Consider the following 27,762-nt stretch of genomic DNA (forward strand, 5'->3'; position numbering starts at 1 on the left):
TTCCCCCTGTTCCAAGTCTTTATGCTAAGCTAAGCTAACTGACAGCTGGCTGTAGCTTCACAAAATGAATAATTGTATTTTTTAAAATCACTTGCTGAGCATTTAGTGCCTCTAACTTTGCTGACAGGAAGGTTTAAGTCAGCTTCGGAAAAATATCACTTCCTTAATTCATTGAGCTTCTTCAGTTTCTTTCTTCCTCCATGTTAAACTTTTTTCTGCTCTCTCCGTCCCCCAGGCCAGTCATCCCTCTATAGCGTCCTCCTCTGCCTTTAGTCCTGCCCTCAGTGTTGACAGCCAGGGATCAGGTACCCCTGTCATCATGTGCCGCAGTCCAACCGGTAAACCTACAATTTTACACACCAATACACAGCAGTATTCAGATCCTATTGTCAACATCTTAACACTGACACCGACATCCTAGAGGTGACAGAGTTTTGGTCTCTAATCAGCATTTCCTGTCTTTCTTTTCCGTACTCAGCAGATGGGAGAAGTAAGACATCACCAAGGTCAAACTTGAAGTTCCGTTTTGACAAAATGAGCCACTCGTCCACAGCTGTAAGTCTTGAAATGTCTGCCTGGTCAGCATACTTTCATAAATATTATTTTAAAGCGCTAAAGTGCTGATAAAAAAAAGTCCTTCTGTGTGTTTTTGATACACGCACAGTCCATCTTACGGACATCTCATTATCTCTGGATCACCGTAATGTCATTGAAACAGTGGCGCTGGTGTTGGGTAATAGCTAACTCTCTCCTCTAACTGGCCTCTTTGTCCACTTTCCTCTCTTTCAGTCTGAGTAGCTTTGCGGAATGGAAATATCAGACTTGCACAACAAAGGGACAGTGCGGGCTGAAGGAGCTGCAAAAAAGAAAAATCACAACAACAACAACAACAACAACAACAACAACAACAACAACAAGAAAATCACTGTAGAACCACTCCCCTAAGCCAAGGATAATCTGACATGATTACCACCTGCACCAGAGTCGCCACACACTATAAACTAATACTGAGAGTGTATAGTGAGGAGAAGCAGCTGACGTGTTGGCTTCCTTTACCTTTAGCTACAGAAATTAGTCCATACTTTGCTAATGTTACAAGTTGCTGCATCTCAGTTGTTAATTGGTCACATGGAAGTCCTATAGCATGGCTGTGATACTGTGAGCGTGGGCCGAGCTAGACTCTGCCTCAGCTTTTTTTCTCAAGCATCTTGTTTAATAGGGAGACACGGTGATCTAGAAGAATGGTAACATGAGACTATGGCCGAACTGTTACTCTTTATCTGCTCGACTGCTGAGTGCTCAGTGGAAAGGATGTCTTTAAGAATGGTCAGACATCAGGTTGTTCCCTTTTGCCTTTGCCCTTGAATGGTACGTCTGGGAACAGTTCCTTTTCTTTGCCTAAAAAAATAGTACACAGACACACAGACAAACACACACATGCACAGAAACATAATGTCGACTTACAGTAGCAACGTTTTGGAGGTGACAACACTGGGAGTCTGAATTTTCCACTGTAGGATCTGAGCGTGTTCTTTGCATTTACAAATGCTTTTCTAGGGAACATCTTTGATTTTCGAGATGCTTTTGTAACCTTGCTAGCTGCTGCATTGTGTCTACTGCACTATAAACACGACATTGCTGAAATTCAGTCGATACCTATGACAGCGTTTCTGCATCTGTAAGGGTAACTTCAAATCCCTGACTCAAGTGCTTGGTTAGTGGAAATTAGCTCATATAGGGCACAGTAGGAGACACTGCCAACACATTTTGCCATAAGCTTATTTTAGCCAAAGCTGCGCCTTACAATCTATCAAAAGCCCTTTTCACCACTGATGCTCTCTCTCTCTCTCTTTTTCTCTGACTCTCTCTCTCTCTGTCCGTCTGTCTGTCTCTCTCACTATGTGAGAGGACGAGAATCTTCTGGATCCGGTTACAGCACAGTTGTGGGTAGCCGATCAACACCCACGTTTGCTGAAAATAGACGTTGCACGTACTGAAAAACATTTCACCCTCTGATACCTCCCATTGAAGCTTGCTAGCTCGGTGTATCTGTGTTTAGGTTCGGTGGAACTTTTTGAACTGGAAAAGTTTCAGTTTCCCAGCATGTGAGCTGATGAAGATGACTTGATGTTTCAGGTTAAATGAACCACCTTTGGCAAAAAAAAACCCACTTTGAATGTGAACTTTTTTTTGTATTATTGATTTCACGCTTTGTTAGTTGTTATTACAAAGTCTCTTAGAAGTAAATTGCAAAGCCAGTTGCTTCCAAGCACAACAGGACAATAGGTCTACTCAACTATACCACGACATTAGCCTGGAGCTGCACTAACTAGAGTTAGCAGGGCAAATTGGGAGTGTGCTCATCAAGAAAAAGCTTAACTGTGACCAAAAAACAACCAAGCTGGTAGGTTTTTGGAAGAATGTCTATGAACCATTCCTGTTGCTGAGAGGATGGCTTAATAGTGGGTGAAGTTCTGTCACATGAAACTCAAATCCCGCAATGTTTAAAGGGTCAGTTCACCCAAATGACAAAAGCCTACTTTGTAATTTAGGTGACCGGGAAGCCGTTGAGTTCCTTGAGATGTACCTTTCTGATGTAACTGGACTAGAAGCAGATGTGTTGACTAATACACGATGTACTCAGTCAGTGTAGACCAGTGATTACCTCGAGCGAAGGAAGCAGGGACAGAAATCATTGTGAAGTTCAGATGTCATTCAGTTCGTAGCAGGTATCGCCTAAACGCCCTGCAGCCTTTCCTCTGTTAATATGCTTAATTTATTAAAATGATAACTTCTTTTGCATTGATGTCATGTAAAAATGTAACTGCAGAGTACGCTAATTAATAAGGTAAAGCGATTAAAGGAAATATATTAATTTAAAAGATGTCTACACATGTATATGTATATTTGGTTATGTAACGTGACATTGAGAATTTATTCTAAAATAAAATGTTGTATTTTGTGTCATGTATGTGTTTTCTCAGTATTTTACATCTCACACGACACTCGCACGCTTAAAGCGCATCACAGTTCATACTTTTAATGTTTTATGTACATGAACACACCAAAAGCATTGGTAGATAATACAGGCAAAGTCTGTTTCACATTTTAAATACTGCAATACTCCTTCAACTTACATTTCAAAACAATGAAACATCAGTGAAAGTTGAGCCTCTTCTCTCTGCAGCACCTCGGGGTGGTTCAGCTGATAAATGCATGCTCCAATATCTCCTCATTATCTGCTCCACTTGCTACCTGTTACGCTACGAGCATATGAAGGATTTTTGGCACTTCTCTCTTCTTCATAATTAAAACAGTCACGACTTCCACATCAGGGTGTAATCAGGAGAGTCCACAGGCATGGACAGACAAAAGTGACTCTGACTTTGTGTCTTATTTTGTCCTCTGCTTTAATGATTTCCCACAATGTGCAGGTGACGCCTTGAGCTCAAGAAAGACGAGTGAACATCAGAATCTCCTAAAAAAAAGTGACACATAATTGAGAATTTAACAGACAACTTTCCACCTCCTCTCTGCTTCGACTGCAGTCAGGAAAATCTGAGGGATGAGTAAACAGTGGACTGGTCAGGCTCTCTGGAGGCTCCCTGTTGTCTCAGTGCATCCTTTGAAATGTCTGCATACACCACCTGTGACATCGTGAATGAAAAAAAAAGTTACTGACATGCAAACAAGGTCGCATGCAGGCACATTCAAGACTAGTCAGCGGACACAAACAATGTTGAGGGCATCATGTCATAAAACAGGGCGTCCACCCACCTCGGTCTTCTGCTGGGACTTGGGGGGAGCTTTAAAAAAAAAAAAAAAAAGACAATACAGTAAGTAGAGCAGTTTTGACAAAGCTACAGTAACGTTTATTCAGTGTTACAGGCTACAAGGTACAAATGATGAACGTGATACCTTTGCGAGGAGCAGTGCTACGTTTCTGGGGCACAGGGCGTCGAGGTGGAGGCTGTGGAGCCGGGTGTGGTTGGTCTCTGTACACAGCTGCATTCGTGGACAGTGTCCTGGGATGTGGCTGAGGCTCGACTCCTGAACTCAGACAACGAGCCAATCCCAGAATGATGGGAAGACAAAGAAAAGCTCCGGCACAGACCAAAACCCTGTTCAACGAACTCCTCTGAGAGGGGACTGCTGGGGGAGGACACGGAATAATAGACACAGATAATGCAATTTGAATAATGATGTATTTTTTTCTAGTTAGCACTGCATATACAGACACATGCATTTGGCCAATATATATGATTCTTCATACCTGCGGTGACGTTCACATATGTCAAATGTCCCTGATCAGTGTAACCTTGATGCCATGTAACTTTGCATCCATAATAGCCTTCGTCTGATAGGCTGACACTCAGTAAATTCAAAATTTGTCGAGTTTGATTGGTTGAGAGCGTCACACTGGTCAAACGGCGCCCCACACCTCCTTCGACGGCCCTCAGCTTTTCGTCTGTTGAATTCCTCCACATCCAGTATCCCTTCCAGGTGTCTCCACAGTGCTGGACCACACAGGACAGAGACAGACTGCCCCCTGCTGGTACATCGAACGTGTCACGCTTTGCCAGAACAGCCTGGCTGCATTCCTCGGCGAGGAGACCTGAAAAAGGGAAGTGTCCTTTAGCTCATTTTAGTGCTGGGATATCTGGTCACTTTTGGTAACTGTATAATTATCTTTATCAGTTAAATGTTCAGACTCTTAACGGCCTTTGAAAAAACTGAAAAGATGCATATTAAATGTCACACAGACACAAACAAGATTGCACAATAGGATTCATATGACAACTTTTGGGTTGTTGTTTTCTGACTTAATCACCAGATAATTTCCACATGCACTGAACAAATTGTTTGACATAAAATGTATATATATATATATATATATATATATATATATATATATATATATATATATTTATGTCAAATGGACATATTGTAGCTACGGTTTGACAAACATTTCATACGTACAACGCACTTGAACTTGATTGTGGTTACAGTATTTATGTATAAATTGGAGTGAGACTGAAAAAATGGACTTATCGAGAACCAACAATAAGTTACAATAGCAACTTATTTTAACTTCACTACAGCTACTACAGGAAATGTGAATTCAAAGGCATAAGACTGTGTCATCAGCCAAGTTCCTCAAGTACAACATATTGTAAGGGGGAGATTTCCCTTGTTATAATGAGACTTTGAATAAGATTTTAGATTTGTGTGAACTAAAACGTATTACTTACCGGTATGAAGAAGGCAGAGACAGCTGATGGCGCTCAGGAAATAGTTATGCATGTCTGACTGTAACAGTGTGTTGGTCATGGTTCATCACAGGCTGGTTTTACTTCCCCAGTTTGAAGTCTACATGTCGAGGCTTGTGGAGAAGGCTGCATGTCAAATTGTTGCTGGGAATCCATCAGCCCGCTCTTTGCCTCACTTTCTTTTCCTATTCTCAGTCATTTGGCAGGCTTTCCTTTATCCTGCTGCTGCTCTTGTCCAGATGGAGGAAAGGAAGGAAGTGACACACATCCCACAAGGCTCGCACACACTAAATTACAGGAAAGCAATGACTTCATAAATGTGAATATCAACTTTCCAACAGGAAAAGGGCCGGTTTCAAAGAATAGCATTATAGAAAGAGAAAGACTGAGCAATATAGAAACAAACTAATTTCTCTGTTTTGTATATGCTAGTTTTATGAATACATAAAACTGTAAATGCAGATTTATGTATTTAAATAATGTATTTACAAACATACAAGCAAGCTATAAAACACATGGGTCTCACAATAATCTTGTTTTTCATAATTAAAGTGTTGCTGAAGTTTTAACCAGCAGCACATCTCCTCTAGTATTCAGCGTGTGTAGTATGAAGTGGGTTAGAAATGTAACAGCATGGCAGCAAAGTTTTAAGCATGTAAGGAAGTCTATTACTGTTACAACACAGGTAAACGTTTTGACTTTCTACACCCTGTACATTCCCAGAAAACAAAGAGCAAACTGATTTTCAGCAGAAAGATAACCTTCAAAATAAATGTCACTTTTGAAGATGAAAAACATATTAAAGGATGGGTCCACAGTGTTTCCTTTCTGTAATCATTCCTCCTGCTCATACTGGAAACTAACGTGCTTTCGGTGTAAGTGATGGGGGACAGGTTTGAATTACAAATGCGTAAAAAAAAAAAAAGCGTGATTTTATTTTGTAAACAATAACCGGACGTTTCATACGCAATTATTCTATCGAGCTTGACTTCGGGGGCGCTCGTTTAATGTCGCTCCGTGTCCTCTTCCTCACATGATGTGTGGGAATAACAGAGGAAGTAAGAACAGTGGCGTCCTCTGGATAATGATGCAAAGTATAACAGCTGGAAAGTCCTACATTAATAGCATTAATAACTCTTTTCATGTCATTAGTTCAATGTAGGTTACTCTCACAGCAGGACTTATTGTTCATGATGACCTTTGGTGAGATCACCATACAAACGTTTATTCAACCAGTCACTTTGTTAGGTGGGAGTCAGCGTGGGCTATGAATTAATTTTACACCAGATGGAAAATAGTTTGTGTTCTCTGTGGTAAAGAAAAATCCGCTAAACTTTATTGCAGAATTGTACAGTATATCATTGCATGCACGTGTCATGTATAGCCTATGTATGTAAGTACCAAACGGTGTTGGAGAAAAAAAGCACGCACACACAAACAAATACATAAATAAATGTATTGCAAAGTCTTTTTTTCAAAATTAAAAGGAAAATACTACTTTATAGGTTCATGTACAAAAACAGAAAATAAAAGGTTCATTTCTATTGAAGCTTGGTTATAAAAACATGGTTTATGGTTTACTAACTAAAAGGATCTGTGTGCTCTTTCCGACAATTTGTAAAACCAAAAATGACACATTTGCAACCTTTCAGGAAATGTGTAAAAAAAATAAAACAGAATGCAGCTTATATTTTTTTTTGTTGGAAATCAGTGTCCACCAAAATTATTGAAATCGTTAATAAATAATGAATGTTTCCACAGTCCTTCAGCGTAATTACAGTATTTATTAAATACATTTGGTTTCGTTGTGGTGCAGCTCCTCTCACGGGTCACATCACCTGCTGGGACTCAGGTGGGGTGGCTTTGGATGTCAGGGTGGGGAGTCCTCATCTGGATGGATGGCAAACTCCGCCCAGCCGCCACGTGAAAGACACACCGCGGGTACACAAACGAGCGCACCCTCACACTGACTGCCTGTCGGTGAATGAGATAAACAAAGAGCCGGTGAATTTTCAGGGAAACAGACAACGCTCCTCAAGCTCCACGGAAACATGGAAACTGGTAGGTCGAGAGCCACTTTGTCCTGTTTCAGCCACGGTGCTTTGTGTCGCCGGCAGCCTGAGCGCAGTCTGTATTTGACAGAGGATGACAGCTGACGGAGCTAACAGGCTAAGCTAGCAGTCACTGCGTTAGCATGCCAACCTGCTAGCATGACTTTGCCGTTGTTTATTCATCTAGGCTGACAGTTGGTGCCGATAGATTGTCAGCAAGTTACCGACATCCAAACTGCAGACACAGACGGCCAACACGCCTTAACTCGCTAGTGAACAGCTGGTGTCAGCTTCAGGAGCCGGAAATGTTAGCTTGTGCTAGCTAGCTAGTCGAGAGCGGAGTTGGGAATGCCAGAAGCTGTCAAACTCTTCAAAGTGGTGGCGATTCATTTAAGTGGGGTTTTCGTTAGGACGCACCCGAAAGGAAAATAGTCTTACACATGTTTCACCACTCCTTTTTAATAGGTTTTAACAATGTCTAAGTTTACCTTCAGCCAGCTAAGTCAGTAAGGTAAGTTAAGAGTAGGATCGTCTCTATTTCACTCTGTTTATCTTCAGGTTTCATAACATTTTCACCGAGAGGCAAAGGGTTGCTCGGATTGGTTATTTCTAAGATCAGTGTTAACTAATTGTTCTCTTCTTTAGAGCAAACATTCTTACTATATTTTAAAAGTATGAATTAAAATAAGGACCTTGTCCACTGATCTTTGGACTGTGATTTTCCCCGCTGCTGTGGGTACCTGAGCCTCCACTGTTAGGCTTCATGCCAACTGTAGTTCTGCCCTTTGCACATGGAGCAGTGGTGGACATAATAAAATGCTTAGCTAATATAAAGCTAGTAATATAGTTATATAACCACTGATGTGTAAATGTGCAAGTCACCCTGTGGCTACCTGTGCTTGGCCCCTCTCCATAGAAAACCACTGTGATTTCTGTCCTCACCATTCATGCCTCCACTTGATGAATAACAGCCAACTAACTGACTCTTTAGTTACGCTCACCCTTTCCAATATCTGTTCTACAACAAACACCCTTCTTGTGTGTGTGTGTGTGTGTGAACTGCTGTCAGTTTGAATCTGGCAGCTAACACTCTGTTGCACATTGAAGATTAATCTCTTACTATTTCCTCTTCATTATCTATCCGTACTCATCAGTGTCAAAAACATTCATCTGTTGCGCCACAAGCAAAACAGTGTTACGTTGACACCCACGCAGATCTGCTCTTGAAATATTCTCTGCCTTAGGCCTGGGTCTGCTTTTTTTTCTGATTATACAGCCATGACAGTTAATGAAGTTTGACACTGTCCTAATCTGCAGCGGTCAGTGCATCTCAGCTTTGTGTCGATGGAAAATAACAGAATGCAGCTGAGAGAGAGGGGTCGAACTCTAGGCAGCATGCATGACTAGGCAATGTCCCTCTCAATGTTTAATTGCTCTGCACCATTATTTGACGGAATTACAAACCACACATCAGTGCCAGTTGGATTCTGTCAAAGTGTGTGTGCGCCCCTCCTTCCCCTGTCCGGCGGGACTAGACAAGCTTTCCAGTGTGTTCCTCGCACAGATGGAGCCAGATGAGTGATACCAGCCAGCTCTGGTCAGCCCTCAGCTCCCTAAGGCCACTTATAGCACTACTATAAAGCATTTTTGATTTCTTCCTTGTTTGTCTGCCTCTTGTCCGAGACTGACTTTCATTCTGTACCAGAGCTTTAAAAATAATTGTTGTCAATATCCTTAATAGTCTATTCTCCATTATAGCCTCTATATTGGATGGTGGAAAAAGGGATGCACCAGACAGTTGTAGTATTCAATAAAGGATGTGCTATTAGTTTATGGCTATTGATCTGGTATTTTCCAGGCATCATTGGGACATCTGAGTACATGAGTGCCCATAGATCAGATCTTAAGTGGGAAGTGTATACGCCTAAAGTGCACAGATGAGTCCTGGGAATTGGGACAGTAGGAAATTCCTCCTCATAGTTATAGTCAGCTGTCCGACTGCCTAGCTGTAAAAGTCTTCCTATTACAAGTTAACTTTATTTGTGCTTGTCCTCCCACCTTCATTATGTTACCATTCAGTCTGTCATTCCTTCTGTCTGTCTTCCTTCTCTAACCTCCCCCTTCTTGCTCCTCCAGGTCTGAGTCAGGAGAAGGTAGCCACCTTCCTCAAGCGGCTGCGGGCCGAGCCACGCTACCTGTTGGCCCAGAATGTGTCGACATGCATTGACCCGTTGGAGGTTTGTCTGCACCGGCAGACTGTCCAGGATACTGTGCACATCTTCCAGCACTCTATCCCCACAGAGGGCAAGCCTGTCACCAACCAGAAAAACTCAGGTAGAACACAATGTAGTAAACAACATTATGCAAGTGTACTTTTTTACAAGAAAAAGAAATGCATCCATATGTGGCTTGGAGTGATGTGGTAGCTCTTGGGTCATCACACACGGATGCCTAAGATATAGCTCTGTGAATTTGTGTATTAATCCTGGCAACAACATTACAGAACATAAACAAACGTTATTTAGTGCACATTTGTAAGTGAAGGTATTTCTGAAGTAAATGGGTCATAATTGACATTTATTTTCACACACCTGTGTTCTAGCAAGTCAGCATTTGAATGAATGGAACACAAGCTGCAAAACTTTCCTCAACTTATATATTTCCTGACTGCAGTTATCCATCACAGATGATGAATGTGCATGCACTCACTTTTGATAAATTGTACAGTTTTGTGTGGCAGAGTTTGCACTGTATTTTTTATGAAGTTGCGAGGTCCCCTTAAATTTGATGTTTCCAATCAGTTGCCAGCTGGATTATCTATTTCTCACTAAACCCCCCCCCCATCTGCATTATTGTCTGCAGCTCACACCAAAATCTGGACCTGACAATACGTGACATGTTTTAAATTTGCTGTTTTCTGGCTGAAATCTTGCTTTTGGACTCACAGAGCCCCATAACCACAATGAGTGGTGCAGCTGGAACCTCTCATTATGTGTTGGTGGATACAGTGTAGGCTACAAAAGTTAGTCTTGTCTCAAAAATAGACTAAATGTAAAAAAGAAAAGTCTAAAGATGGATGCACTTTGAACATCCTGATGACGACCACGTTCCAAAGCAGACCAAAGGTTTTTATAACTGATAAATGCATTTATCCTCCCTTCCAAACAGCCAGTAGTTTTGATGTATTTATTTATCTGTATAAAATGAACATGAGAGAGACATGGAACTTCCTTCCGATGGGTCAATCCAACTTCTACCTCAGTCTTAAGACTTGTGGCAAGCTTTGGGAGACACACACAAGTTTGTTTGTGCACAAAAAGCGCTGCTGTCCTGTATAACCACATGTTAAGTCTTTACTAACCTGCTAATTTCTCAAAATCTTTCTTTGTCTTCTTTTTATCATAAGGGAGATGTTGGATCTTCTCGTGCCTCAACGTCATGCGGCTTCCCTTCATGAAGAAGTTTAACATAGAGGAGTTTGAGTTCAGTCAGTCCTATCTCTTTTTCTGGGACAAGGTAAGACTCAGAACCAGACATCTGTAGTCTGTCCCTCAATGTGGCTTTTCACTTTTCATGGGCTGAGAGATTAAGTCTATATTTATCTCTTTCCACTGTAAATGTATTGAATTGTTTCTAATCTTGCTTTTTTTTGCATTCATTAAGTATTTACTCTAGTGTGACTAGTGCAATGTGTTTGTGGAAGGTATCATCTGTAATATGTTTTAAAGTTCTATGTCTGCCTTTTTAAGTTATTAGTGTTTGATGTTTTTGTAGTTTGCAGTCGGAACACACTGTGTGAGTGTGTGAGCGTGCATGTGCGTTGGTACAGTGTTATTATGCAGCGCTCTACTACTATACAGACATTGTCCACCTAAAACCCTCCTTTGTGTGTCGCGGTCAGTGCTCTTCCAGGACCGACGTCACAGTGACACCTCGCTGAATGTTTTTATCCCTCTCTGTCTCTCCGTCCTTGTGTCATTTTCTCCCACATGTTTAGGCAGTTGACTGTAATAGTAGTTCAACACAAGGAAACTTCAAATGTCAAACTCTAATAATATCCAGCCCCCCCTCTCAGTTAGCAGCCATTACATCAGAGGTGTAGAGTTTGAGGTCTTTTATACCAAGTCTTAAGTTGTAAGCAAGTGGCAACCTCTTTCAGGCCTCTGAATGCTGACAATGTAAATGACGTAATGTTTTCTTGTCACTGTTATTAGATCTAATAATCTTATTTATTGTTCTGGGTGTTTACCAGGTAAAAACCTTATGCTTGAATTTTGGTCTCAAGTCAAGTGAAGTCTTCCAGTAGTCGAGTCTTAAGTCGTCATTTTTGTGACTTTTTGTGTCGAGCTCGCATCTACACGTCTGCATTACATACGGTAACAGTACTATAGATTGTACAACCCCTCACAGTTTCTCTGTTTACTCACTTTACACTCATGTCTCTCTGTTGTGTTTTTTTCTTTTTTCCACAGGTTGAGCGTTGCTACTACTTCCTCCAGGCCTGTGTGGAGACGGCGCAGAGGAAGGAGCCAGTGGACGGACGCCTGGTCCAGTTCCTACTCTCCAATCCAACCAATGACGGAGGACAGTGGGACATGCTGGTCAACCTCATTGGTTAGTTCTCCTCATGACACATAATCACGTAAATAAGAAGTTCATGTTGAATGATTGACTAAACCATATCATTTACGCAATTACAAAGGTGTGTTTTGGTTATTAGGAAAAGTAGCTGTACTAATGTATAATTATAAATAAGTACATCTTTTTTTGATTTTTCTTTTGCCTTTTATTGGCTAATGACGGGTAGAGGTAGACAGAGAATGGGGAGAGAGAGAGGGGTATGATCGCTCAAGATCAAGACGCTCTATAAATATGTAGATCTTCTAATAGAAGTCCCACACTGGTGGAACGTTAGACTTAGCTGACTGGATTGAGAATATTGTTTTTAATAATTTATTAATTAAGTTTATATTGCCCTGTCTTCAGAAAAGTACGGCGTCATCCCAAAGAAATGCTTTCCAGAGTCACACAGCTCAGAGGCCTCACGCAGAATGAATGACATCCTTAATCATAAGGTGCGTTTACACATTTCCTTCAGTTCAAACAAATCAAGTCAAACCAGTGAGTCACATAACTGGTGAGTCAGTGCTGACTGTTTTTTTTGTCTCACTGTGTGTTACAGCTGAGAGAATACTGCCTACGAATCAGGAACATGGTGGCTAGTGACGCTACTAAAGCTGAACTGTCTGATGCTGTGGACACCATGATAGAGGAGGTGAGACTGAAAGAGCACATGCAGCTGTTTCCTGTAGAATATGTTATATAAAGCGTTTCTAAAGCATGAATCTTCTCACAGAACCCAAGAACCTTTTGAGGAAGTCAGGAACCACACCTCTGTTTGACCGGAGGAACTAGGGACTAAATTTAGACTGGTTCTACATACCAAAAAAACCAAGGGCTGAATGTCGCTGACTGATCAAACTCGGCTTAGTCACAAAATGAGGAATCACTGAGTGACTCTGGTATCAGTATTAGGGAAAGTGTAAAATAACACTTAATTAGTTGTTTCATTATGGTTATGTTATAAAGCAGAGACAAATAACCATCAAACACTCTTTGATTAGATTGTCTCTCTAATTTGGTGTTGTGGAGTTTTTAGTCTCCTTTTCATTCATTTAGAACATCCATTCACACATCGGAGTCGCTCCACTGTCAATACAAAGAACAACAGGATGACTCCGTGCTGCTGCTGTCAGTGTTTTTGATCCGTCATTTTCCTAATTAGCTTAATCTTCGTGGTTTTTCAGAATCAGTGGAAACAGGAGTGTGTAAAAGAGACTTGTTCAGTTCCTGAGTTAAGTTTCTGAGGTTCCATAGTTTTATGTTGGTGGAAAAGAGATGATCGCTGTGAAATTCCCACGACAATCGCAACCCAGATTCGCTCCTTACCCGTTCCAACATCACCTGCAGCATGTGTTACAATAAATAATGGTCTATTTAGGTAGTTATGAGGTATGATGAAGGATATATTATATGCAATGAAAATACAAATAAAAACGACACACTGGTACATGCAGACTTGTATATGAATATACACTCTGTGGCCACTTTATTAGGTACACCTGTAAAATCTACTTTTATAATGCCTATAACATTCAGTTTTTGTGGTGTTAATTCAATGACATGTTTAAGCACTGAGGCCATAGTTAGTGGTGTTATTGTACTGGACTTCATTATATTCAGTGGTGTTTCCAATAGTGTGCCCCCCTCATGTGTGTGAGTGGGAAGGACAAAACCTTTGAAAAGCCTCTGAATATAATGTACTTGAGTACAACACCGCCTGTAACTATGACCTCAGTAATAAACATACACTTGAGAAGGTTTACCCTCTAAACTCTGTAAAGGTAGAATTTATGGCAAAGCAGTTGTATTGGATTGCAATAGATTGTACAGGTGTTAAGTGAATAAAGTTGCCACTGAGTGTATTTTAAAAAATGAGAATAGTTTTAGAACGTACACCTTGTTTAACTCTAACATTGTTCCATTTGTACCAGAAGAGGGGGCTGTCAAATAATACTTCACTGAGAGCAGCAACGTCAGGCCAGTTTGAAGTGATGCCATTGATCTTCCAAATAATAGGTGTACAGTTTATTATTATTTACTTTATCATTAAGCAGCTTTACAAACTATTACCTAATACCTACGCTTTTCGGATTTAATATCAGAATGATGAAATTTAACATACAAGAACATTAATAGCGCAGGTGACACTAGCCATAAACATGCCAACAACCTGTATTTAAACTGGCATGTTCAGTACAGGGAGAAATGAGTCTTGCGTGTATTGCGTGTTCACTACAGATCCATTTACTCACTCACTTTCCAAGGCCTAAAAAGTCAGTTTTTCCCGTAACACAACCTGCGGTATACCTGCCTGTGCATGCAAATTCTTATTAAAACACATTAGCATCATGGTTTTTGCGTTTTACATATTGTGTTTTTTCCCAGTATTTATTTTAATGATACCTTGTTTGCACTGCTGACAGTGTAGTATGCTTTAATGTACCTATTATTTATGTATATGTGTGCATGAGAGCATACACTTGAAAATGTGTGTGTAATTTGCACACGTCATTTTTGGACTACAGAGAGTGTAAAAGAATAAAACAAAAATAATCACCTGCGTACTGCTCCAGGTGTCACAAAGTTGAAGATAGCGATCTTGTTTATGGAACAGTCTGTCACAAAGCAACTGACGCTGGACAGCAAAGACAAATCCACCTCCAAAACAAAACTAAAAGGTGTACATGTCCACGCAAACAACCTCTTTTAAAACGTAACAAATGTAACATGTGTTATTATGCGTGCAGTGAAGTACTGTCATGTGCCTACAGCTTGGACAGGTTACACTGTGTAGGTGTGTATGCATATGAGGCTTTATTTACGCTTCCTGTGTGTGCGTGTGTTTGCGTGTGTGAATGTATGAGGGGCCAGTCAGTCAATCAGCCTCCCATTGAGGCGATTACACACAGATCAGGGGTCTGGTTATGCAGCCTTTGTTGTCAGCTGTTTGGTTGCATTGGGCTGCTGGCTGGTTGCTTGTTCAAACAGTCACCTGTATCTCACAGCGCCTCCATAGACGCCCAGCCATCACATCACCACACACACACACACACACACACACACACACACACACACACACACACACACACACACACACACACACAAATAAACACGTGTTATCCAACAGTAAAGACTGCACGGCGGGGTGGGGGACGGAGGGTTGTCGGTGTGTTTGTTTGTCCACCTGGAAGTGGTTTGTTTTGCGAAACACCACTCTGTCACGGCCGGTGGTGATGGAAGATTCAGTCATGTCAAAAGCACGACCGGCGTGAAGAGAGCCAAATTGTTCAAGGTTATTGTCGCAAGTACGTTTGGCCAGCATCATTCTAGCAACCATCATTCATAATTGGATAGCCACCGTTAAAGTTAAATCTTTAACATGTTTATTTACATCAAATTCCATTTATTATTTTTTGTTTTTTTCAAATCCCAATGATTGATATCATGAATCAAAGTCTTGTTTGTTTTTTAACTCTTCACATGCTCTTGACCCTGTTATGACCCCAGTAGTAAGAGAGTTATCAAGTTATCACATGTAATACTATCGTTAGGGCATGCTTCACCAGCACGGTTGTTTAACAGCTAACATATTAGCTCTGTAAATAAGGAAGGATGTGATGAACTTGACTGACATCTTATTAGGCTTAGCAGAAAATTAGTGTTGGCGTCAGCTGTTGCATTTGTTGTTATTTCAGTATGTGTTGTGGTATGAAGTTATTACAGCACTTCTTTAGCAGAGCATGTTTAGGAGCTGTTTGTGTATATTACTCATATAAAAGGGGTAATGTCACAGGTATGTCAATGGCACAAAAGTCTTCCAGTTTGTGCACAACCACTTCATTGCTGTCCATGTGTACATTTTTGTGTTTGTGGACATGCACGCCCTGTGCGTCTATGTAGGCTTAGGTAGTTGGTTTTCTTGGACTCAAGTGGGAAGCTAGTGTTTCCTGTTCATGTTCACGTGCGCTTGCACCTATACGTGTGCACATGTGTTTCTCAGGATCAGAGTGCTGTGTCAGTCCTGCTTTGGTGTGTGTGGAGGTGATGCTGTCCACCCTCCCTACGTGGCAGCCGTGATTGTGCTCTGGTCTTCATCACACACTCCCATGACAGGCAACTGGGGTCAACGTCTCTGCTTCCACTTACTATACCCGGGGTGCGCTTGATTTAAATGGATCCCTTTGCGTGTCAAGAATCTATTCTTTTTGTTAACACTGGTCAGGCACATTCGCTGTAACCAAGCACATCACAATTATCTCAAAACCTCTGCAGTAACATCCCATTTTAACCTGCACCTGCAATAGAATGAGCAAACTAGTCTCGTGCACAGTGACAGGTTCTCTTTATAGAGGCTGTTAGGATGACAGAATCCATAAGCTGCTTTATTGAGGCAGAGAGGATTCGTTTAAGTTTCAAAGCCAGTCTCTCTCTTTCATGCTGTATCTGCTGTGTGTCCCTGCTCCTCTATTCTCACTTACATAGACAAGTAGGCAGCACACACACACACACACACACACACACAAATAAAGGGACATTCACTGGAAACCGCACATGCACGTACAGTTCTTTGCACACATGCGCGCACACACACAGATGGTATCCCTCACACCACAACTGTAGCCTTTCCATGCTCCATTGCGTCATGGAATCAGAAACACCATGTGCGGCTCTGGTCTTGGCTCTGAATGCACGGAGAGTGATTCTTAAGACAAGACTAATTTATGAGACAGCCGTCAAATCACAGAGGAACTTTCTTGCTGCAGCTCAGAGGCTCGGCGCTGCTGGCTATCCGCTCAGTTGATTTGTTGTTCGATGTGGGTGGCTTCCTTCCTTCGATGTGTCATTGCTAGGGGCTGCAACGAACCGCTTCGCCAGTTCAGAGATGTCCACTCACATTTCTTGAATGTCTCTGCACCATTGTTAGAATTGAACAATGACCACATGTGTTGCATGTTTACAAAACACGGAAGTTTAATCAAAACCTCGCTCATTTTTATCCAAACTGTTTGCATGGTGTCATTTGCTTACACTCACAAGTCCAGCTTCTACACAATAGTTATAAATTTACCTTCGAGTAGCAACGAGGGACATGTTTTGCCTCAATCTGGCATTAACTGGTTGAGAGCCAGCTTCAGACCCAAATTATGTCTTGACTGACTCGGCCCATAATATTTATTCAAACATTGTTGTCTTGGTATTGAACAATTCTTAATTCTTTTAATTCTTAAAATAATTTCTACTAAAAGTAATTCGGCTGCATTTTTTTCATAATGAAGAGGAATTTTTATTCAACATATAAGTGATCACATATGCTAAATGTAAAACATACAAGAGATATTTCATTTCAGAGACTGATCAGGTAAAAGCCATTATTATAGTAGTTCATAGAAACTACACAGCTCCCTGCCAATCTAAAATTAAGCTGGATAGCTTAGCAGGTGCATTTGATTTTATGCCTCTAATGCTACACGCTACTTCAAACATGTAACATGTAAATACCGCAATCACATTTTTTTTACAGAAGCTTCACGTGGGTTTATGCTGTGTGGCAAAACCTCAGACATCCTGCTTACAATGAAAGCACAGTAAGCAATGTCTTTACCATGTCAGTGCTGTCAGTGGACCACAAAGAGGGAAGGCTGAACTCGGGTTGGCCAGCACCACCATAATCTTGAAAACTGGAGTGCCTTCCTCAAGGTTACCAACATATCCAGATACAATTGTAGTGTGTTGCCGTTGGCTTGGTCTGCTTACTGTATGTGTTACTCTCACTCCTAACTCCAGGTGATCTGTTTGTTTGGGTCGCGTAAAACAAATACGCTTGCAGAGAGATGCCAGCCGGTCAACACTGGAGCACAGATGCCATCAAACATTAGCTGCGGTCAGCCCCAATAGCGTGCAGTCAGCCAGCTTATTGTTTATAGCAAGACACGCAAACCCGCTATGTCACAGAATTGAGAGACTGACCCGAGGTGGACCTTCGGCTACAGACTGATGAGTGGAAGAGAAAGCTGCCTGTTAACAAACTCCATCAGAATCACTTTGAACAGCTGCTTCCTGAAAGCTGTTAACAGTTCAGATGTTTAGAATATTAAGATATAAATGAGATGACCCTTTTTGAAGTTACAGTGCAAACATGAGTCAAGTCCTTTAGAGGTTTTGAGTAACGCCAGTTGGTCTGATGAAGAATTTGAAGTCTACCCTGAGGCCTTGGGCTCAAACCATTTGTATGTAATTGCAGCCATAATAAATTTGCTGACTGAAAGTATTAATCGTAAGAAAGATTTGTTGAGGTCTCCTGGCAGCCCGGCCTTTCCCCTCACACCTACTTTATTTGTCTTGCCAGGGGAGGATGAGTGGGCGCAAGGCTGAAACTGGCATTAAGGGAGGTGTATGTCTTACAGTATGTGTCAGGGCATCTGAAAGAAGAATTGTAAAGTGAGTTGAAAGGTACCAGGGAGAGCAGAATTATTCTTGGAAGAAAGAGACAAAATGGGCGGAGGTCAAGGGGTTACAGAGATGTCTTGTCAAGGTGCCGAGGGCATCTGGGCAAACACAGACCAGAAGAGGGGATGGACACCTTGGCATGTCGTCTTGCCCACAGGGCAGTCTAAACAAAGTAGTTGAACTAGGAGGAAAATACTTCGGGGAGGGGACGAGGCCTCGAACAGATGCCTTTATTGACTCTGCGCATGTGTGTATTTTTGTGTGTGTCTGTACTTTTGTGACCGTACACATTTCTGTAATGAAGAAGGGGACTGTTTGTTTGTGTAAGCCAGACCTGAATTTATGCATTTTTGTGTGTTTGTCTCTGTGCGAGCATGTCCCGGGGTATGTTTGGGGTGAGAACAGTGGGCTCAGTGGGCTCAGTGTCTACTACCCCCGAACGCAAGAATGTCATCTTTATGTAGGGGCGTTTAATATGTGTTGACTAAGCTTGGGAAACTGCCTCCATGGCTGCTATATTTCTCCAGGCTGGGCCAAAAATAATCCCACCGTCAGCTCTATATTCAGCTAGACAGAAGTTTAATTTGTCTGAATATCAGTTGTCGTACTCAAAAGAAATAGTGTGTTAAAGTCTATTGGAAATATGTCCTTTGTGACACCCGTAGTCAAAGTAGTGGGAGTGTGATGTATCACCATTCATCCATACAATCAGAATAATACTCACTGTAGTACACACTACTGTAGGCCCACTGTACGTGTGTGTCTGCTATTTGTCAAACCGATGTGTCACTGTCTAGTCGCACTTCTTTCATCTATCGCCAATAATGGACTGCGCTGCCTCTTAATTTCTCAGCTCCTTTTTTAATCGTGTTTGATAGGAAAAGCATCTGCTGAGTCCTGGGAGAGGATAGCAGAGGATGGGAGGGGTGAAAAGCAAAAGGGGGAAATTCCTGAGATAACTATATCAGAGGTTAGAAGGGCCAGATTGACAGACAGCCCAGTCCAAACAACCCGATTTAGCCCACAGGAACTCGGTCTGAACTTCAGCGCCACAGGAAGACACACATGGAGGGAGGGGGGGAAAGGCTGAGGGGTGCAAATGGGGAAATGGAGGGATATGAAAAAGATGGAGGGGAGGGAAGCACTGTAGAGGGGAAAATGTAGGGAAGGTTGAGAGAGGCCCAGGCATTGATGGGTGAGTATATGCAAGGACAGACGGGGTTGGAGGGGTTAGATGAGTGCACACTAAGAATATGAGCAGGAAATTAGATTTACTAACTTCTCCGACAACCTCCCTAAAGGCAAGGAAGTACAAATGTCCCAGTTCGGTTTGACTGGTGGTGGTTCCCTTCGCTACAGTAGAGATGAAAGAGTGACTTGGCAGGCAATGACACAAATGTGTCTCTTTTTACAAGGTATACGCGTTGCAGCCCCAGTCTGTAGTAACGGTATGGCTTTGTTGAAATAGATACTGGTTGTTTACTCTGAAATTAGTTTTCTGAGCTGTTGATACACGGATCGACTGTCTGAGAATGTTAAATATGGGTTTAATACAGATTAGGTTGGCTTGCAAGCCGGCAATTTGGTAAAGACCTTGATGTTCAAACTGTGTGTCTGGTGCAGGTGTTCCGGGTGGCCAGCGTTTGTCTAGGCAGCCCTCCTGAGACCATCTGTTGGGAGTACAGGGACAAGGACAAGAACTTCCATCGCATGGGACCCCTCACCCCTCAGGAGTTCTACAGGGAGCACGTCAAACCCCTATACAACATTCAAGACAAAGTATGTGACCCGTTACACTCATCAGATAGGCCATGTAACTTGCTGTTGGTCACTACTGTGTTGAACCTCAGTTTCTGACTCCCTGTGGCAAGTTGTGCTGTTTTCTGAGCTCGTATGGTAACTCTCTACCCTCCTCAGGTCTGCCTCGTGAACGACCCCCGACCCCAGAACCCTTATGGGAAGCTGTACAGTGTTGAGTTCCTAGGTAACATGGTTGGAGGCCGCAGCACTCTGTACAACAACCAGCCCATTCAGCTGCTGAAAAAGGCTGCAGCTGAGTCCATCAAAGAGGGAGAGGTAGGTTGGGGCAAAAGGGCGTAACTGTAGACACAAGTATGTACATTTGAGTACGTCTGCATGCGTGAACTTCATACATCTGAACATGGCTACTGTTTTTCTCTTAGGCGGTGTGGTTCGGATGTGACGTAGGGAAACATTTCCACGGCAAGCTGGGTATTAATGACATGAATGTGTGAGTATAACTCAAACACATCCGATGAGTATTGTTGAACAGATGTGGTATGGCATCCTTGGCATTATATGGATTTTTATATTGCAAAATCTATCCACTAGATTCTCCAAATGGTTTAAACAAGTTATTGTTTTAATGCTGTTTGAACGCTGTTTGGCCCAGAAATTAGAATCAATGAATTCAGCGTTACTAACATGGCTTTAGTTTCATTTGTCAAATGTAGTAGTGTTAGGGATGCAGTAAACTTTTGGATTTGATGCTTCACATCAAATGAAGTCACTCCAGGTCACAGCCACAACACCACCGTGGCACTAAAAGGAACACGTTTCTTGTATTTCGCGTCATTTTGTGTTTTGTCTTAAAAATTAAGAGGTTAGTTACCGCTTAATAGTTGTCGGACTATCGAAAGCAAAATTAACCGAAGCTGGCATCCCTAGACAGCACCAACGAACACCAGCCACTAAATGTAAAATTACTCTCCTAAAATCAATTTTACCAGTGAATTGGCCCAGTTCTGTTTGGCACTGCTGCATCCCAGTCTGTGCCATGACTGCAGGGTTCACATTACAAGAGCAGACCTCATCGGCCTTCACAAGGTGTCAGTCTCTCCACAGGGGAAAAGTTGCTCATCTTTGCCCTTCAGGTGCAGCAGCATCTGTGTCTGTCTGAAGTGCGTCTGTGTGAGTTGCTGGCGCCAGGCTTAAATTTGCCCACTGAACCAAACCAGCGTGGTGCCGAATGTCTGGTACCGTCTCTGTTGAGGCTCATCTTTCAGACAGATCTTTTCCTGTACCGGGAGATTATAATTGGAATGAGGCTGAGGCGTAATGGAGCCTCATTTCTAGTCATGTTCAAGAAAGGAATGAAAAGGTGAGCTGTTTTTAGCCTGAGCAGGATCCCAGACTTATGAATGTATTGCTTTTGGCCCTTTATGTTCATCACACCTCATCCCCTGCCCCTACGATGAAGATATATTAGGATTGTTGGGGTATGAAATGGACAGTTACCCATGAAGTTATCAAAACCTATGTAGGTGAAATCAAGGGCAGAGTGTGAACAGAGGAGGTAGTGTTAATGTGATTTTTGTGCATGTCTGTGTGTGTGCGCAGGTTCAACCATGAGCTCGTGTTTGGAGTTTCGGTGAAGAACCTCTCAAAGGCAGAGCGGCTGATATATGGCGACTCTCTCATGACCCACGCTATGATCCTCACTGCTGTCACAGACAAGGTATGCTCACACAAACACACAGCTCAGGTGTGTGACTGTTCAGTAAACTCATGCAAACATACGGTACGTATACAAGCAGACCAACAGGAACGCACACATTCAGAGTTTCCCAGGGTTTATTGCATCAAAGCCTTGCTGCATGTTTACGCTGCTTTAATCGGCTGCAGTTTTTCATAGTGATGTCAATTTCCCCCCTTGTAAGTAACCCCAGCTGTTAGGACACTTTCTTTCCTCGAGTCTTGGCCTCTCACTCTTATCTCCCCATCGTCTGCTCTCTCTTTCTCTCTCTCAGGACGGGAAAGAAGGCTATGAGAAGTGGAGGGTGGAAAACTCCTGGGGCGATGACCGTGGGAACAAAGGTAACACATTATTATACTATTCCTACTTTCAGTGCTTTCCTTTAGGGTGTGATTTTTTTTTCTTTAGATTTAACCTGTAATTGTTATTTACTTTTTGATTTATTTTAATTTGGTCTTTTGACATCTTTCTCACAGCACGCTGGCTCGTGATAAACCATCATCTTCCTGTTTGTGTCTATTGAATTAAGAACAGGATTAGACTGAGAGGTTCCCCCCCGTGTTGCTGCGTTATGAACTTGTAATTGGCTGTGTCCTGTCTCAAAGACTCACAGACATACATAGAGGCACAGCAGCCCTTATTGTGTTTTTTTGAGCTCAATGTCTCCAGGTCCAGTTGCATAAATGTAGTTACAGAATGAGCTAATCCTTAAGGCCAGAAAGCAGCACAGTGAAACCTCCAAGTGTCTTTGCCAAATACATGGTTCTATAGACTTGGTGACATAGTGACGACTCACAGGGCTAGTTGGTGAACTACTGTCTCTGGCGAGCTAACTGCTAAGACGCTAGCCAGAACATGCTAGCACAAGTAACTATAGCTCCCTGAGCTTCTTTCTTTTTTCTCTGTTCTGGGCTGTTTCGTCCCCCCTGACATTTCCTTCTCAGGACTGTACATCATTTCATTCAATAAAATGGGTAAAAAAATCTTCAAGCTAACCGTCAGCTAGCCAGCACATTTGCTTCATCACTAAGAGGACACAGATCACACAGTTTATTCAAAAGACGTATATGTACCATCAACTTCTCCTAACTGTCTGCAAACAGTTACTCTTTTGTGGAGCAGTTTGTACTGTGGCAGAGTAGGTGAATAAAATGGTATGGTTCAACACAGCTAATAAACTATGATAGCTTCCTCCATTTTGGGAAGACGGCTCACTGTTGGTCAACACAAAGTGTGCAGGTTTACTGTGTGTTGAGGGTCCATGAGAATGAAACTTGTGTTGTGACCAGGCCTTAAGACTGGTGGAGAGTATAACTCTTTGATACAACACTGACGTATGACTTGTAGTTGTAAAATGGGAACTTTTGAACCTTATTTTTCTTTTTTTGTGGTCAGTTTACTGAGTTGTTTTTTGTTTTGTTTTTTAAACCACAAATTCGAAATTGAATTTAACAAACTAAGTCAGTCTTGGGCTAGCTACCAGTAAGTCATTTTGATGCATTGAGGAAAGATGTTGTCATTAAATAAGTAAGGTTGGTTTGTTTTATGCAACAGGCCCCACAACACAGCAGGTACTCCCCACCACTGCCCCAGACTTTACTGTCTGCTGTTGTTATTCCCTCTATCCTTTCATCTCTGCTTCTCATCTTCCTCTGACCCTCTCTGACTCTTCTCCATCTCTGGGCTCGACATTCCACTGCAAATTATAGGAGAGTATTTCAGGTCAGTCATGCATCGTCTGGCAACATACACATACACTACAGCGTATACACACAGAGCGACACACACATACTCACAATATTTGCTCGAACCCACAAACCGTAGTGACTGTTGGGAAAACATGTGAAAACCCCTCAGTCAAATCAAATGTATTTCACGCATATCTTATTCCATAAACACCAGCAGATAGAGAAGGCCAGGGCCCCCAGCCCGTCCGCAGCCAAATTGATAAAGTGTTCGAGAACAAAAGTTCAAGAAGTGGAGTTCACTTGGGAATCTGGGGGCTTTGTTTGTTTGACAAAGGCTGAGGGGGGAAAAGAGGCACAAGTGGAGAAAAGGAGAGGAGAGCATGCAGGAGAAAAGAAGGAGATGAAACAGAAATGGAGATGTGGATCAGGTAGAATCAGTTAGAAATAAGGGAAAAACAAAGGCAAGTAGATGTAGATGATTCTGGAAAGATGACAAAGGAGAAATTGGAAGAAGAGTGGTAATGGCTGTGGATCAGAGGGAGAGAGTGGAGTGTGTTTGTAAGGTTTGTAAAGGCTTAACGTCTCCCTTCAGGCCTTTTTTTAATATTCGTCCTAACCCTGAAGGAGTCCCTCATGAGAGGTTTAACTTTCTGTTTCCTCCATCTCTAAGCCCTCACACTGCCGCTGTTATGGCTCCGCTCGCTCCACAGCTCATACTTTCACACCGTTTCAGACAAATGTTTTTTATTTTCAATTTGATTTGACATACGCCCGAGGTGGACTCCTTCACATTCGTCACAAGTTTTGTTTGAGCTCTGAATGAGTTTGACGTGGCGAGAGAGAGAGAGATACTATTATTTTTTTACGAACATGACTCTATTAAATAAATACAGGAAGATGATAATGTGGATGGAAGGATTTCCTTGGTAGCGGACATAACAGATTCTTGGGAAGAGAAGCTTCATTAGCTTTTAAATATGCTTCTAATCCATTGCCATTATTTTGCACCCAAACCGCAGTTGCATATCTGTCCCTTCACATCATTTAAAGGTCCCATGAAATGAAAAATGCCTTTTCTGTGGTCTTACCGCAACTCTGCGGGTGTACTGTTCCCCGTCTATTCTTATGTACCAAATACAAAAACAAATGCATTTTCACATATTTCAAGTTAGAATACCACACTTTCCTTTATGCTGTCAAGTGTCAAAATTATTTCGCAGATGCATCTTGTGCTCTAATCACAGACTCAGCCAACCTCAGTTAAGTCTAAATCATGTTCAATGTGGAGTCCAGCCCTAACTTTTTTTTTTCATATGGAAACATATCAAACTACAAGGATTAACCACAGTCTGAAAAGCACTTCTTTTGACCTTTTGATTGACTTTTTTGGTCTTGTGTCCTCATTTCTATATTAAGCTTTATTTTTAGCCATGCTACCTACCGCCATGGCTCAGGGGATGCCAATGTTCATCAGTCGGTTGGTAGCTCGGTCAACGAAAGCATGTTAGCATGCTGATGTTAGCATTTAGCTCAAAGCACCACTGTGCCGGAATACAGCCCGACAGAGCAGCTAACATGGCTGCGGACTCTTAGTCTTGTTGTTAGGCATTCAGCGGGCAATAAAAACAAAAACTTTGTTCACTTCCATTATTTTGCCTAAACTTGAAATGAGAAATCATGTTTCATGTTGGCCAGTGAAAGTCGTGTGCAGTGAATTGCTGCTGAAGTTAGAAAGCAAGATGGCTGCTCCACACTCTTCTAGCTTACAGTGCGTCCATCTGTTCTGAGACAGGACAGTCAGCCTATCCCTAAAAACAAATAATGACACCCAACATTCACACACACACGGACACACACACACACACACACACCACCATGCCACCCAACACGCGGGTTCCAGGAAGCTCACATCAACACACACACACGGATACCACAGTGAGGACCAGGCAACGTGCCATCGAAGATTTGCGTACTTGGAAGAACACACATACACAACAGACACGCCATCCCTGATACATTGTTTTGAACCGTGGCACGTTCTTGCGGTTACCCTGACGTCTTCGATAAGTCAGCTTGACAGTAGGAGGGATGCTCTCGTTTGCTCAACTCTGCACACATGAGGAGGGGAAAAGAAGAGTAAAATAACTTGAATTCACTCTTGGATCTGGTTGCCAGTTCTCATCCAGCTTTCCGTATGCATCAGTGTCAGTATTCTGGTAACTTTTAGTCTGTGTTATCTAAGTAGAAGACTCGCATGCAGACCTTTCATTTTAATGAATCATTTCAGCATGGGGCTACATCCTCATCCAAAAAGAGATTAGGTTATCCCAACATGCCAAATTCAAGGTAGGCTTTCAAAACCACCCTAGATTCGGCCATGTTGACCTTGTATGACTACACACACGGACACAGAGGGAGAGGGAGAGAGACAGACATTGTTTAGTTTTATCAGGGTGGGCGTGCAGAGGTGTTGAATGCATACTGCACTGCAGGGTGGAGGCCCCCTTCTGCCTGTTGAAACAATAGAGTTTAGTGATAAAGAGCACTTAAAAGCAATTAAAATGTGCGTGCATAAACAAGGTATGTTTGACTGTTCTGTTGAATTGTTCTTATTAGCACTCTTCTCCTCCCCTTTCAATGAAAGAGGAGTAACGATAATCAGTTTAATTTAGTGGCATGATGTGTTCTTCAATCAAGTGTTTCTCTCTAAAAGAATGTGTTGTGATTAAGGCTTTCTGTGAACTGACAAAATCCTGCTATTTTACCAAAGGCATATTTAAAGGCCGGACCACCACTCTCACGTTTGGAGGAAAATTACAGCATCTTAGACGTCCAAGTCAGGCAGGAATAATGCAAATGTTGCTGGAATTTCTAAGGGAACTGATTACATAGTATTTCCTAGCCCTGATCCAGGACTGTATACTATGTTTCACAGTCCTGCATAGCTATCTCTCGAAACTTGGACATCAGCTCATAAAATGTGTTACAGGAAGAATGTCGGCAAAAACTGACTTACTGGATAGTGGGCTTTTGTCCTTTTTGGAAGAAATGTTTCTCTTTTGGAATAAATCATGTTTTTGTTACTTTACAGCCACCTGACATTGTTTTTTCCCACCTTTTATAGAAGATTTCCTACAGTCCAGTGAGCTCCTATTTTCAACATTCTTCTGTAACAAATTTGTTATGAGCTGATCTGTGATAGAAATGTCCGAGATTCATATTTATGGTTAACATATAGACTATAGACTGGTCATATAGTTGAGTACCATTTCTGTTTCTATTGTGCCTGGATTTAATTTATGCCTTGTACACATCTGATCTGCAAGTGTGTCAAACAAGGTTCCCATTAGTGACAAAACACTAAAACTGCCAGATTGTGAGCCAAAATCTACTGCAACTTGAATTTTCTGTAACTTCAGTGCTCCGCTTGACTGCCATCATTTCAGGTGAAAAAAATGTATTCTGACTTTAACAACTGATTGTTGTCTTCCCTGTCTGTCTCTGTAGGTTACCTCATTATGACGGATGATTGGTTCTCCGAGTATGTGTACGAGGTGGTGGTAGACAAGAAGTTCCTCTCCCCTGATGTCCTGGAAGTGATGCAGCAGGAGCCCGTTGTACTTCCTGCCTGGGACCCAATGGGAGCCCTCGCATAACTACAGAAATCCAGGTTTTAGCCCCAACCTCTGGTCTATTTGACTCCGCCCTATTCCTCGGCTGCTTTTACCTCTCCAATATTTCCCCCACACCTCCTTCCAAGACAGCCTGTTCTTCTAGACAAAATAATAAAGATTTTGTTTTCTTTTTTACTGGACTGCCTGTGTCTTTTGTCTGTCTTTATTCCTTCCAGAGAGTGGAGGTTCACACTGCCACACCTTTTTGTTTTTTTGTTTTCTGGTGTTGTAAAGTTAATGTAAGGCACTGAATCTGGGGCTGAGCATTTAAAAGGTGAAGTGGGTTTAGTGCAACATAAACACTCTTTTCATTTTGAGACGAAGCAGCATCACAAACAGGCAGAGGATTTAAGAGAGAGCTACAATCTGAGCTGTGGACCGACAGTAGGATGCATACCGACAAATATTTTAAATCGGGGGTGGTTAATACCACTTATACTCCTGTGTGGTCTGCAGTTTTTTTTGTCTTTGACTTGTGCCTACGTCTCTTTCACCAGGCTAACCCTCGGACAC

The 27,762-nt window shown here is 42.1% G+C and overlaps 3 protein-coding genes across 4 annotated transcripts in view; 2 read left to right on the top strand and 1 right to left on the bottom strand.

The window, feature by feature from the left end:
• Window positions 1–2,940, top strand: part of LOC139285875 (rap1 GTPase-activating protein 2-like) — a 65,975-nt gene extending 63,035 nt beyond the window's left edge. The window contains exons 21-23 of the mRNA XM_070906548.1: window positions 236–338; window positions 479–555; window positions 790–2,940. Coding sequence (XP_070762649.1) covers window positions 236–338; window positions 479–555; window positions 790–798 — 189 coding nt within the window. The 3' untranslated portion in view covers window positions 799–2,940. The remainder of the gene's footprint in view (window positions 1–235; window positions 339–478; window positions 556–789) is intronic.
• Window positions 2,941–3,028: 88 nt separating this feature from the next.
• On the bottom strand, window positions 3,029–5,496 carry LOC139285672 (uncharacterized). 2 transcript variants are annotated; one of them, XM_070906285.1, is made up of 5 exons: window positions 5,253–5,496; window positions 4,274–4,615; window positions 3,919–4,149; window positions 3,778–3,806; window positions 3,029–3,647 (listed from the first exon to the last, which is right to left on the bottom strand). In XM_070906285.1, exons 1-5 carry the CDS (start codon window positions 5,329–5,331, stop codon window positions 3,549–3,551), a joined length of 780 nt encoding a protein of 259 aa, XP_070762386.1. In that variant the 5' UTR covers window positions 5,332–5,496; the 3' UTR covers window positions 3,029–3,548. The 2 variants fall into 2 exon arrangements, with proteins under 2 accessions (XP_070762386.1, XP_070762385.1); XM_070906284.1 differs by having other exon boundaries at window positions 3,919–4,152.
• A 1,718-nt stretch (window positions 5,497–7,214) lies between these two features.
• On the top strand, window positions 7,215–27,389 carry blmh (bleomycin hydrolase). The gene is made up of 12 exons (XM_070906193.1): window positions 7,215–7,331; window positions 9,458–9,655; window positions 10,728–10,837; window positions 11,794–11,935; window positions 12,308–12,396; window positions 12,504–12,596; window positions 20,015–20,170; window positions 20,309–20,467; window positions 20,575–20,642; window positions 21,752–21,869; window positions 22,162–22,228; window positions 27,083–27,389. Exons 1-12 carry the CDS (start codon window positions 7,322–7,324, stop codon window positions 27,229–27,231), a joined length of 1,359 nt encoding a protein of 452 aa, XP_070762294.1. The 5' UTR covers window positions 7,215–7,321; the 3' UTR covers window positions 27,232–27,389.
• The last annotated feature ends 373 nt before the right edge of the window (window positions 27,390–27,762 follow it).

The sequence above is a fragment of the Enoplosus armatus genome, chromosome 5 (assembly GCF_043641665.1).
Source record: "Enoplosus armatus isolate fEnoArm2 chromosome 5, fEnoArm2.hap1, whole genome shotgun sequence".
NCBI lineage: Eukaryota > Metazoa > Chordata > Actinopteri > Centrarchiformes > Enoplosidae > Enoplosus > Enoplosus armatus.